Source organism: Nelumbo nucifera, chromosome 1, assembly GCF_055504915.1.
Source record: "Nelumbo nucifera cultivar China Antique chromosome 1, China Antique-T2T, whole genome shotgun sequence".
Classification (NCBI taxonomy): Eukaryota; Viridiplantae; Streptophyta; class Magnoliopsida; order Proteales; family Nelumbonaceae; genus Nelumbo; species Nelumbo nucifera.
This window is the reverse complement of record NC_142649.1, coordinates 204,531,196-204,544,870: the sequence shown is the minus strand read 5'-3', so window position 1 is coordinate 204,544,870 and position 13,675 is coordinate 204,531,196. Positions and strand designations below refer to the sequence as shown.

General features: G+C 38.7%; 1 protein-coding gene across 2 annotated transcripts in view; it reads left to right on the top strand.

Annotated features, from left to right (window-relative positions):
* The window catches only part of LOC104609851 (pleckstrin homology (PH) domain-containing protein), a 165,833-nt gene that overhangs the window by 43,142 nt on the left and 109,016 nt on the right, over positions 1-13,675 (top strand). For both annotated transcript variants that reach the window (XM_010276250.3, XM_088895911.1), the window contains exons 32-33: positions 10,170-10,826; positions 10,919-11,110. In XM_010276250.3, the coding sequence (XP_010274552.1) occupies positions 10,170-10,826; positions 10,919-11,110 (849 nt within the window). The remainder of the gene's footprint in view (positions 1-10,169; positions 10,827-10,918; positions 11,111-13,675) is intronic.

Here is a 13,675-nt window from a genome sequence, read left to right as displayed (position 1 = left end):
TAAGAGGACTCTCAGATCTCAATAACTCAATTACAATGACTTTTTTATAGACTAAATGTAGGGGCTTAGATCTCTCTTGGGGCTCAATAACTGAAATAAAGCAAATTCTAACTACTTTAAAACTAAGACAAATTCATAGATGAGGGTATAGGTCAATAGGTGTAATGTTTTGTGCTGCCTGCACTTTAGTGGGCCATGCTGGCAATAATTTTTTACTCATATATAAAGTATTTATTTGTTCAAAAATAAAATATTAATCAACTATAACTTAATTACTTAAGCGTAATAACTTAATTAGTTAATAAAATAACAAATTAATAAAATTTTGTTATATATATATATATATATATATATATATATATGGTGGTCCTACCTTCTTCCTTTCTCTTCTCTTTAATCCCATACACAGTAAGGAGAGTTGATTGGTTAATTGAGTAGCAAGTATTCGGCCCAATTAGTGGAGGTTTTTGGAGAAGATTGCAGTGATGTTTGGGCCCAAGGCAGGTTCTTGGAGAGTTTCCCAAACACCCTAGCTAACTAGAGAGTTTTTAGATTGAGGGATATAGAGGTAGTATGTAAGTGGTGCTTGGGGAATAGAAGCACTTAGATTGTCTTTGAGATCGATCCAAGTTGGAAAGATTTTTGGTGCCTCTGGTAGGAGCAGCTAGGCTCTCTCTTTCTCCCATTTTGTCGGGTCTGGTGAAATTCCTAATTTGGCTGTTTGAAGAGTAGTTTTGGCCTTAGGGCAATACATATTGACTATTAACACCCTATTTTAATTTTGTTTAGTCTCCATTTGGCCAATGGAGCAAACTGGAGGTGAGATGAAGCACTCCACAATTTCAGGTTTGGTCTGTGAGGGTTTGTGGAGACTTTGTTGGGGGCAGTAACCTCAGTGAAGTTGGATGGGATCAATTTTTTAGCATGGTCTCAGTCTATAAAGATCCATGTACGTAGTAGAGGGAAATGGGGATACATCACCAGGACCAAGAAGAAACCTGTAGAGGATGACCCTACCTATGAAAGGTGGATGCAAGAAAACTACACTATAGTAAGCTAGTTAGTGAATTCCATGCAACTTCATATCAGTCAACATTATCGTGGATGGAGACTACAAAAGAGGTGTGGGATAGTGTTACAGAGACGTATTCCCAGAAGTTGAATGTCACTGGGGACTACAAACTAAAGAATAATGTGAATAGTTTAAATAGAGGGAGAAACCTTTAGATGCTTACTTCCTTGTGCTGAAATCTCTTTGGTAAGAGATTTACTTGATGGAGACTATTATGTAAGGGTGTACTAAAGATGCCGAGACTCATAAGAATTTAGTGGGGAGAAATCGGGACTTCAAGTTCCTCGTTGGACTCAATCCCAAGTATGATATTGTTAGACAAAATATTCTAACGAAAGACAAAGTGACCTTATCCCAAACCTATGCCATGGTTAATAGTGTGGAGAGTCAGAGACCAGTGCAGGTTATGGAAGTTTCAAAAGATCACTTTGCCAATGTTGGATGAAGAAAGATGTAGTATGTGAGTATCGCAAGAAACCTAAGCACACAAAGGATATCTACTAGAAGCTACATCCAGAGGTTATACTTCCTAGATTCAAGAACAATAATAATAGTAATAAGAGTGGGACTGGGAAGAATGGAAATGTCAATGTAGCCACATCTTCTGAGGTTAAAAAGGGTTCTAGTGATAAGAAATCAGTGGGGGAACAACTTGCTGTTGCTAGAGCATAGTATGAGAAGTATGGACAACTCATCAACCACTTAGAGTCTACTATTGCAACTAATATCTTTTCAGGAAATGAGGAATACCTATGACGATTCAAGTATTCGTGCTACTACGAACCATGCTTTTATCTCAGGTAATTGTAGGATCCCTTGGATAATCGATTATGGTGCCTTTGACCGTATGACTAGTGTGTCTCATTTATTTTCTACTTATTAGATTTTATCTATCTGAGACAAGATCTCCCTTGTTGATGCTCCCTTGCCCCTATCTTGAGAAAGGGAAATATCAGAGCTTTAGATACCCTTACCTTATTTTTAGTCCTTCATGTTCCTAAACTAAATACTAACTTGCTTTCAATTAGTAATTTGAGAAAAATATTGAACTATAGTGTAGCCTTTTTCCCTTCTATGTTTTTCAGAACATGAAATCTCTGAAGGTGATTGAGAGTGGCCATGAGGCGAATGGGATATACCCATTGGATATGCCTGAACAAAGTCAAGTATCACCTCAGGAAGTTGCTTCTGGTTCAAATGTGCCAGAGTCAATCAGTCATATTATGTTATGTCATTATCGTTTAGCTCATATTTCGTTTTTTTTTTATTGAGTCTTTTGTTTCTAGCTTTGTTTAAGGAAATTAAGTTGTCAAGCCTACATTGTGAGTCATGTAAGTTGTCAAAGTATTGTAGAAACTCTTATCTTGCAAGTAATAAAAGACCCACAATTCCTTTTCATATTGTTCACTTTGATGAGTGGGGGTCATACCATTTACCTTGCATGTGAGGTTAAATACTTTATTTTGTTTATTGATAATTTTTCACGTTATACCTAGCTTTACCTTATGCGTTCTTGTGCTGAAGTACCCAAACTTGTGAAGCAATTTCGTGAATTTGTACTTATCCAATTTGATATATGCATCAAGATATTCCGATCAGACAAGCTAAGGAATATTTTGAGAAAGATCTTGTTTCATATTTTGAGAGGTTTGGGGTTATACATTAGAGTTCCTATCCCCACACTCTAGAGTAGAATGGAGTGGTAGAGAGAAAGAATTGACATGTTCTTGAAGTAGCCAAGAGCATCCTTTTCGAGATTTTGGGGTGATGCAGTTATGACAACTACCTATCATATTAACCACATGCCTTCTCGAATCTTGGAGTTCAATTCTCCCTTTATTGTCTTGTTCCCTGAGGGTGAAATGTTTCCTATTCCTTTGCATATCTGTAGTTGCACATGTTATGTTCATCTTCCTAGCTCTCAAAGACATAAGTTTGAACACAAGGGTCTAAAGTGTATTTTTCTAGGGTTTGCCTCCACACAAAAGGGTTATTGTTGTTTTGATTCCACTAGTGACATTCATTTTGTCTCCATTGGTGCCACCTTTGTAGAGTCAGTTCCTTTTTGTGGTCATTCTTTAAGGGGAGCATTCCATTGACTTGTTTGCTTAGCCACTTCCTCTGCCTTTTCCTGTCGACCTTTAGATTGAATCCCCTATGGTTTCTTTTGTCTCATTGGTAAAGTCCTCATCCCTCGGATCCCTCGGTTCTTCCATTCCTACTCCTCCTCCACTTGCTAGTCCTCCAGTTTTCACTACTCATCCTCTTGTTCAGAGGTGGTACAAAGACAAAAGTTACGACATGAACAGGTTGGACCCTAAACACTCCCAACTCCTAAAGAGAGGACAAGTCATTTCCACCTACTCCAGAACCTTCCTTTATAGACTTGGATTGAGGAAGGCTATGAGAACTAAAGTAGAAGCACTTCGCAACAATAATATCTGGGATATTGTGGATTTGCCTGGAAGAAACCAATGGGATGTAAGAGGGTGTTCACAATCAAGTATCATGTTGATGGAACCATTGAGAGGTATAAGGCTCGGCTAGTAGCCAAGGGTATACTTAGGTGTATGGAATTGATTTTATAGACCTTCTCACTAGTTGCAAAAATGACCTTAGTGAGAATTCTATTGTCCTTGGTAGTGAGTTATACTTGGCCATTATATTAGTTTGATGTTAAAAATGCTTTCTTAAATGGAGATTTGACTAAAGAGGTTTAGATGTCAATTCCCCTAGGTATGTATGGTAAGGAAATGTAGGGCAAGGTATGTATGGTAAGGAAATTTAGGGGAGATCGGGAGTTTAGATTTTTCTTGGGAATCGAAGTTGCTAGGTGTAAAGATGGCATCTTCATCTCCTAATGGAAGTATGTATTAGATCTTCTTATGGAGACTGGGAAACTTGTTGCCAAATCTGCTTCTACACCCATTGATTCCAACCATAAGCTCTCAGTTGATGATGGTGAGCTCTTTGCAGACATGGGAGTGTTCTAGAGACTTTTGGGGAAGTTACTATACCTCTGCATCACATAGCCAGATTTTTCTTATGTTGTCAGTGTAATTAGTCAATTTATGCATGCCCCTAGAGACACACATATGGCTGCTGCAGAACGGGTTGTGTTACTTGAAGGGAACTCCAGGAAAGGGTATCCTCTTCTCTAGGCACGGACACATGAAGCTAGAGGCTTATAGCCAACTAGGCTGGTAGTATATTTTTTTTTTTGAAGCAAAGGTAACTTTTTATTGAAGAAGAAACAAACAGAAGTACATGAGGGGATGTACTGAAGCCAAGAATGGCTTGGCAGGATTACAAAGGCAAACAACTGTCATTAAACAAGAAATCCAAACCAACTTTTGCTAGGATATCAGCAACAAAATATTGCTCCCTAGGAATCCAAACCAACTTCACATTCATAGAGCCTAAGATATCCCTGGCTTCAACTAAGAAATGGGCTAGTCTCTAGGGCCCTCCCTTATCCTGTAACCAAGCTAGTGTTTGCAGAATCCCCTTTAATGGTTAAGGAGGATAAACCTAGCCATTTGGCAAGGCGATTTCCTGTGAGTGCAGCCAAAATCTCTGCCTTTGTGGCATCAACCCTTCCAATCGGACCACTGTAAGCCCAGCAAACATTCCCCCTTTCCCATCGGATTACACCCCCAATTCCTGCTTGACCTGTGGATCCTTGGGCGCTACCATCAAAGTTTAGAGTCATTTCTCCTTCTCTAAGATCCTGTCTCATAGTCCACTCAGATCTTGGAGAGGAGTGTAGGATTTCTGGAAGGTTTCTCTAGAGATCATTTAGGGAGAGACCTTTGAACACTTCAGAGTTGATTACCGAAGCTTGCAGAGATGTGTGATGTAGGAAGTTAGGTCTTCAACATTTCTAGCTTTATTTTCAAAGGCTCTATTGTTCCTTTCTTCCCAAATGCCCCACAAGACTGCATGGGTCACTGTATTCCAGTAGAATCTTCCTCTTTTTCCTAGCCTTTTGCCTTGACATTGCCACAAGATGTCCACCACCCTCTCCGGGAACACCCAGCTGTAACCAACTAGGTTTAGGAAGAAGTACCAAATCTTTCTAGTGCCTGGGCAGTGGAGAAGGATATGATCAGTTGTCTCCCCGTTGCCAAGACAAAGAGGACAGACATGAGGGGAGATGCATAATCTGCCTTTAAACTTTTTCTGAAGCAACTAGTAGGTGTTTATTCTTTTTAAACAAGCTTCCCACACAAAGAAAGAGACTCTATGGGGATGTGTGATCTCTAGACTTTTTTAGCCGGAAAAGGAGGCTTTTGATCTTCTGACACTAGATCCTTGAGAAAGGAGTTAGAGGAGAACTTGCCAGCAGGATTAGGTTTCCAGATTCTTTGGTCAGGGGTAGCAAAAGAGATGTAAACCTCATTAACAGAGTTTAGCAAACTAGCTATATCAGCAATTTCTATTTCTCTTAAAGGCCTTTTGAGGTTTAGGTTCCAAGTTGTTCATGAGGGTGAGGGGTTGAGGCTAGAGGCTACCGTGGCTTCTTTGGATTGGAACAGGTTAAAGATTCCAAGTTGTTCCTGACTAGGCTGGTAGTATTGACGATAGAGGATCTACATTGGGTTATTGTGCTTTGGTTGCAGGGAACATTGTGTCTTGGAGAAGTAAGAAGCAGTTAGTAGTAGCCGGATCTTTAACTGAGGCCGAGCGTAAGGCAATGGTACATGGAGTTTTAGAGTTTTTATGGCTTAGGTCACTTCTAGAGGAGATGGGCATTGCACATGATAAGCCCTTTATGTTGTACTATGATAACTAGGCTGCAATTAGCACAATTCATAATCTAGTTCATCATGGTAGGACAAAGCATATTAAAGTTGACAGGGATTTTATAAGAGAAAGGATGGCTTCTAGAGATGTTTGTTTTCCTTCCATTGCCTTGGAGCAACAGTTAGCAGATGTTTTGACCAAGGGTGTCCCTAAGCAAAGTTAAGCACTATGTAAGCAAGTTGGGCATGATTGATATCTCTGCTCATATTGAGGGGGAGTGTGGAGATGATGGGATGAATCATGAATGGGCCTTATTTCTTTTTTATTTAGTTCTATTTATGTTTTTTGTTTTTTGAGTAGTGGCCTTAGTTATGGGCCTGTTTTCTGCTTTTTTTATTATTGTTTTAGTGTTGTCCGCCCTTTTAAGGGTATTAATGTAATTGTACTCAGATTACAACTAAAGAATAAAAGATATCTTTAGGGGCTGGAGAGAGGGTCGAACTACTCTCTTCCTTCCTCCCTTTTCTTCCATCTTCATGTGGGATCTACAACTATACTCGTGTTGCATTTGCCTTTGACAACTAACCACTGATTAGGTTGATCAGTCAATTAATGATTTGTCAATGTACTCAACCACAAAATCATTTTATATCTTTATTTGTTTGTTTGCATAGGACGACCTAGTGGGGAAGCCATTCGTGCAATTAAAATTGGTAAGTTGGGGGTTGATTTGGGTTGTAAAAATAATTTCGAGTTGTTTCAGAAAATAATCAAGTTGAGTTACAGAATTCATTGGTCAAAGTACCTATTTGGTAGGGATAAGAGTGTTAGTGTGAGGCAACATTATTCGGGGCTGGAAATAACAGAATATGGTGCTTATTTTAGAGGTTTTGTTCAGATTAAAAGGTGGTTTATGTGGAGTTTAGCCTAGCAAATGGTTTAAGAGGATTACAAAAGGAAGAAATTTAAGGAGGAACAAAGAGTTCTCAAGGTTTGGAGATGACCAAGATGAGAGTTTATTGGCTTTCTCTCCTTCATCAAAAGATTTCAGAGACAAGATGAAAGAGGTGGAGGAATTGGAGATAACTACAAATGATATTTTTGTAGAGAACACTGCTGTGGACCACACTGATGTGGTCCCCATAGTGTTCGTATGGCAGCAATGTTTCTGTTAGATATGACAGTGTTAGTTGGTAGTTATTTCAGTTACTTATTTCAGCTTTATTATTAGTTATTTCTTATTCTATTTGCCATGTAAGCAATAAGGGCAATTCAACCCTTTTACAGTTATATAAATACTAAGAGTGGGTCGGCAGAAATCATAACCTTCCCTCTCTTTTTCTGAAACTCTCTGTGTACTCCTTCTCTTCCTCTCTTCTCTTCTTCTTCTCATCACTTTTTTTCATCCTTTTTTCTTTTAAATTCAAGACTGATTGTAGTCTAGATCGACTACTTGGTATTAGAGCCGACCTAGGATCTCTTATGCTAGTCTGATTAGGCCGACTGCATGAGAACCTCCTAGGTTTGGAAGTTTTTCAACATGGAAGGAGGATCGGCTGATTCTTGGAGGTTACTGGTAGTGTGCGGCTGCTACTAAAGAGATTGTAGAAGTCTGGGAAAGTTCCAATAGTAAGGAAGAATCAGAAGAAGCTTCGGATCCTTAAGATTAGGGTTTTACATCAACCAGAAGGTGGCGGCCAGAGATTTTTTCATAAAGTAAGCTTTTTTCTTGTGATTGGCTTTAGAAAAGATCATCTTGGTTTAGTCTGAGAGGTGCGGCTGGAAAATCTTTGTGTTTTCTTTAGGGTTTTGAGGGAAAACCCTAAAATTCAGAACTATTATTTGTTTCAGATCAGAATTTGAAATGGTTTCATTCAGAATTTTGTTTTCTGTGTTCTTTGGAAGACCTAGGCCGGTTGTTATCAGTTGTTTGGGTGCTGTTTCTCCTATTACAGTAATTAAAAAGGGGTTTTTTATTAATTCTTGATCAAGAATGGAGTTCAAGAGTCAAGGGGAAGGTGTTTTTGGGACTAGAAATTCTGGTAACATGTCTGAGAATGCCTTTCAGATTATAGCAGTTAAGTTTGATGGATCAAACTACCTAGAATGGACTCAATCGGCCATGATGGCCGTTGGGGGTAGGGGAAAACTGAGCTACTTGTTGGGAGATGTGAAAGAACCAAGTAAGGAGGACCAGACTTATACCAAATGGGTTCAAGAGAACTATTTGGTTATGACATGGCTGTGCAACTCTATGCAGCCACATATCAGCTGGAACTATTTGTGGGCGAAAACAGCTAAGGAAATATGGGATGTCATGAAAGAGACCTACTCCCAACCCCTTAATGTTGCTAGGGCTGATGAACTGAAATGTGAGGTTAACAACTTTAAGCAAGGAGAGAAACCAGTCTCGGTTTACTTCTCTACACTGAAATCTTTGTGGCATGAAATTGTCCACCTAGAAACACTTGAGTGGGAAAGCCAGAAGGATGCACAAACTCATAGAAAGCAGGTTGAGACTAATAGGGTTTTTGAGTTCCTATGGTCTGAATCCTGAGTATGATATCGTGAGACAGCAACTACTGACAAGAGACAGTGTGACCCTATCACAAGCCTACTCCTTAGTGCATAGTGAAGAGACTAGGAGAAAGGTTATGATGCAGCATCAGCCCTTCCCACCAGCCTTGGAAGCAGTCAAACCTAAGTCTGGGGGTGATACGGAAAGGGATATAAAGAAGGAAGACAAGGCGGGATCTAGTATGTGAACATTGCAAGAAACCCAAGCATACTAAAGACACCTATTGGAAGCTGCACCCTCATTTAGTCCCAGCAAAACTCAGGAACAAAAGGGGTAATGCTAATATGGCTGCTAATACTAATTGTACCTCATCGGGCACAAAAGGCACACCTCTGCCTTGACTCAGTTAGAAAAGGAAGTTGGCAATTCAGCTCAATCATCTCAGCCGCCATCAGCTCCAGCTCCCACATCAGCTTTTGCTCATTCAGGTACTTGGGCCTCAGCTTATCATGCTTCAGCTCCAGGTAACACTGAACATTGTTGGGTAATAGACTCAGGTGCATCTGACCATATGACTGGCTTGCCATCACTGTTCACTACCTATCACTTATCTTCTGGCAGAGATAAAGTGTCCATTGCTGATGGTTCCCTTGTTCCAATTTCTAGCAAGGGAGACATCAAGTTGTCTAATACCATCTTCTTATCTTCGGTTCTGCATGTTTAAGCTTAATACTAACTTGCTTTCAGTCAGTAGCATTACAAAACATCAGAATTGTTCAGTATCCTTTTTCCCTGACTGATGTGTTTTTCAGGACTTGGAGACAAGGAATGTGATTGCGATTGGCCGTGAGACGAATGGGATCTATCTGCTTGGAGAGAAAGAGAGAGAGAAAGGAGAAGAAGAGAAGAGAAGAAAGGGAGAGAAAGTTCTGGTTCGAATGAGAGAAAAGTCACCTCTCCCATTCGGCCAGATTTGTTTTATATTACTAATACTGTGGGAAAGACACATGTGCCCCTACTTAAGTGAGGGCACTAGATCTAACATAATCTTACACATCAGCAACTTAAACATAAGCATAAAGACAGAAATACCCCTATATACTCGACACTAACACAGATTTTGAGCTGTTTTTATAGTAGTTGGTCTTCTCACTGTTCTTTATGTTGAATTGCATGGTCATTATGATGGGTTTTTCTCTTTAAAGGAATTATGTGTGTTGTAGAAGTTTTTTCTATCTGATGGTAACTCTTCTTTCCAAGGTTATATCTTTTCACTTTGTCTAGTGTTCTCTTTTTCTGTTTAATGAATTATTATTTTATTATAAAAAGGGTTTTATCTAGTCCATGTTGATTACTAGTGTAAGCTATTTGGGCATGACCGATGTATATGCATAGCTTAAGGAGTTATGTTTTCCATTTTTTATCTTTTATTATGTCTAGCCACATGTGTTATGTTGGCCAGGGGTATGTTTGTCATTTTGTCTTATTTGTAACTGACACAATAAACGATAGAAGGGGGAAACAGATGACACCATATTGTCTCTTCTCTCCAAGTTTTCTCTCTTCTTGTTTCTCTTAGCATCTTTTCCTTTGTTTTTCTTCTGCTACAATACGTATAAATCAGATTGCTTTTCATTTTGTGTAGACAAATACTGTAAAGCTTTTATGAAATGTTATAAAGTTATGAAAGTCTCTAGCTCAACTCATTTTGTAACTTTGTGATTAGAATACAGCTTTTGAATCACATAGTGAAATCTATATACCTCCTTTCTTTTTTAACTTATTGTGAAAATGTCACAAACTTCCATGTTTCACATTTGTGTCTTTCTGCAGGTGAGTGGTGCATGGCTTCTTTACAAGTCAAATACAATGGAAGATGGATTTCTTTCAGCAACACTTAAGGGTTTCACTGTAGTTGATGATCGAATGGGAACTAAGCAAGAGTTTAGGCTCGCAATTGACAGACCCAAGATTACTGGGTATAGTCCTCTTCAATATTCTACTGATGACAAGAAAAGAAACGTGGTTGATTCTGATAAGCATGCCTTAAAATCTGATGATGTAAAACCTATTCCTACCATGCTTATTCTTGATGCCAAGTTTAGTCAGTTGGGGACCTATGTCTCTGTATGTGTCCAAAGACCACAGTTGCTTGTTGCGCTTGATTTCTTACTTGCTGTTGTTGAGTTTTTTGTTCCAACAGTCCGTCGTATGCTATCAAATGAAGAGGATGAGAATCCTCTAAATGTAATTAGTGCAATCATTTTGAATCAACCAACTTTTAGTCAGCCATCTGCTGATTTCTCTCTCTCACCTCGGAGGCCACTGATTATTGATGATGAAAAATTTGACCATTTTATATATGATGGGAAAGGTGGAAATTTATATTTACAGGATAACCAGGGATTCAATCTCTCAAGTCCTAGCACAGCAGCTTTAATTTATGTGGGCAATGGAAAAAAATTGCAATTTAAAAATGTCTTTATCAAGGTATTATTTTGTATCTCTCTGGCTTTTATCTAGAAATATTAAAGATCATCAAATGAATATCATATTTATGTTCTGCTATACTGTTTTTGCAGAATGGGCAGTTTTTGGATTCTTGTATTGTTCTGGGGTCCAATAGTAGCTATTCAGCTTCTGAGGATGATCAAGTATTCTTGGAGAGATGGAAAGATAGTTCTTCTGAAAACTCTTCAGAGGGAAGGACAAATGGTGTATCAGCTCAGAGCATTGTAGCAGATGACTCTACAGAGTTTATTATTGAGTTACAGGTGAAGTTATGACTTCTAAGCATAGTAGACGTCTCTTAGGTGAATTCCTTCTCTCACTTTGTTTCCATATTCTATATGTTACTGAGTGGTAAGTAGCTTGAACATATTGTTATTTTTTGGCAACATGTCGGAACTTTCTTATAGTTTAGGATGGGCATTATATGGTTAGGGCAAAATCTATGGTGCATGAACTGCACTGTGAAGCAAAAAACTTGAAGCAGTGATAAAGTCCTTAATGGTAAGTACACCTTGTGTGAATCAATGAAAAGTAAATAGACCATATCTTTTAATTAATTAGTTGAAATTTTGATTTAAAGTGCAACAATTATTTGAAATGCACCCTAGCTGGACTAAATGGTTAGAAATGTGATGCATATTGTAATACTTGCATTTGGGGGAATCAAAACTATAGGGGAAAATAGTGCAAAAGGCCCAAGATCAGAAATATATCTAAAAGTGTGCAATCTATGCATGATGAATAGCCAATTTTCAACCAGTTGCAAAATGAATTTCAGCCATCTAATTTAAACAAAATTGCCTTTAGGCCAGTGGGTCTATTAATAACCCCTTAAGTCCCAGGTCAATTGGATGCTGATAAGGTGCTTTACAAGGAGAGTTCTAGGTGATCCCGTTAATCCAGAAATATTGTCAAACTTGAGTCAAAATCAAATGTTGATTTTGACTAAAGGGATCCACTAGGATATGTTGTACAAACCTTAAAACCTACAAATTCTAGCAATGTGATTTTTTTCCTCCTCTTGGGGAGGTTCAAAAAACTTGTGCTACAGTAGCTCATTAGAAGGAAAATGTTCAGTCAGATCCCAGATGAGGGAATTGTGACAGGAAGATAATTTTGGTGGCTCGTCAATTTCTTTCAGCAATTTTCACAAGGCAGGCCTGTACAGGAGGGTTATCATCTGATGATGCATTTTGATTCATAGGAGCGACTTTTAAGGAAATCATGGAAGAATCCAAGATATTAGGAGGTAGAGTTTACAAGAATTTTTGTTGGTTGCCTCACTTTCAGCTGTCTGTTGAACCTTGTGTGTGCTGGTGTAGATGGGTTTTCCTCTTCTACCATATAATCTTGTTAATGAAACTACTTAGAAAAACAGCACTGGTTTGTGAAATTTTATTAGTAAGGATTTAAACTCGGAAGGTAGGGATTTTGACAATCCATTCAATATGAAAATGTTCTGCATGATTGTAATAGTGGCAAATTGCTAGGTTATTGAGTACTTGTGGTTTAAGAGCATTAGTAGCAGAAAGAACAAGAAAGACAAAGAATCATGAGGAAGAGGGAGACCATATGATCAAGGACACTGCAATGTGGGTAAGGAGACATTCTATGATGATCAGGGGATGATAAAGATCTCAATGATTCTGTTAAAGACCTTCAACAACAGATCACACAGCAATAGGTAGATGATGATAATGCAAATCATGAACAGTCATCTCACATGAAGAAGGGGAGAGTGTACTATTAAAGAATTGAAATGATCAAGAGAATTTATAAGGGGAAGATGTGGTGGTGAACAAAAGAACTGGTGTTGAAGACTATTGAAACAATGATAACAGTTGGAAACTAGTGTTGTAAATCTAAGGTTTGTATGAGAAAGAAAGAGAGAAAGGAGAAGAAGAAGAGGAATGTGTCGAGTGGTGTGTTTTCTTTTTATTACTGTTCACACCCTCAAAAGGCACTTTATATTTTGAAACAAGAAATTACAAAGAGGCCCCTACTTGGGTGCCTAAATACAAAAAGAGTACAAAGGGAAGAGGTAAAGACTAAAAACACCCTTATCTAAACTTTGTCAACACTCCCCCTCAAGCTGAGCATATATGTCAATCATGCCCAACTTGGCAAGGTTCTTAGCAAACTTTGGGTGGTAAACACCTTTAGTGAGGCAATCGGCTAGTTGTTCTTCCAATCTTACAAAAGAAAGGCAAATCTCTCCACTAGCAATTTTTTTCTCTAATAAAGTGTCTGTCCACCTCAATATGCTTTGTACGATCATGTTGAGCAGGATTGTGGGCAATGTTTATGATTGCTTGATTGTCACAATATAGTGTCATTGGGATATCTGCTTGGATGCCAATCTTAGCCAATAAGGTCTTCAGCTAAGGTAGTTTAGACACTCCATGAGCCATTGACCTATATTCTGCCTCAACACTAGAACGAGCAACCACAAATTGTTTCTTACTTTTCCATGAAACCACATTGCCTTCGACTAATATAACTAGATGTTGATCTTCTATCATCAATGGACCCTGCCCAATCTGCATCTATGTAAGCCTCAATCTTTAGATGGTTGTGGTTGGAATACAACATCCCTTTACTAGGAGGAGGAGGAGGAGGAGAAGGAATACCATTGTTACAGGGAAGATAGGGAGGAGAAGGAGGAACAAAAGAGACAGGGACAGGAAGGCAGAAGGGAATCTGATGTTCACTTGCATTCTCCCCCTGAAGAGAAGGACAGGATGACTGGAAAAAAGAGGACTCCAAAAAGGTAACATCCTTAGAGACATATCTCTTGCCAAAAAGAGCATCAAAGCATCTATAGCTTT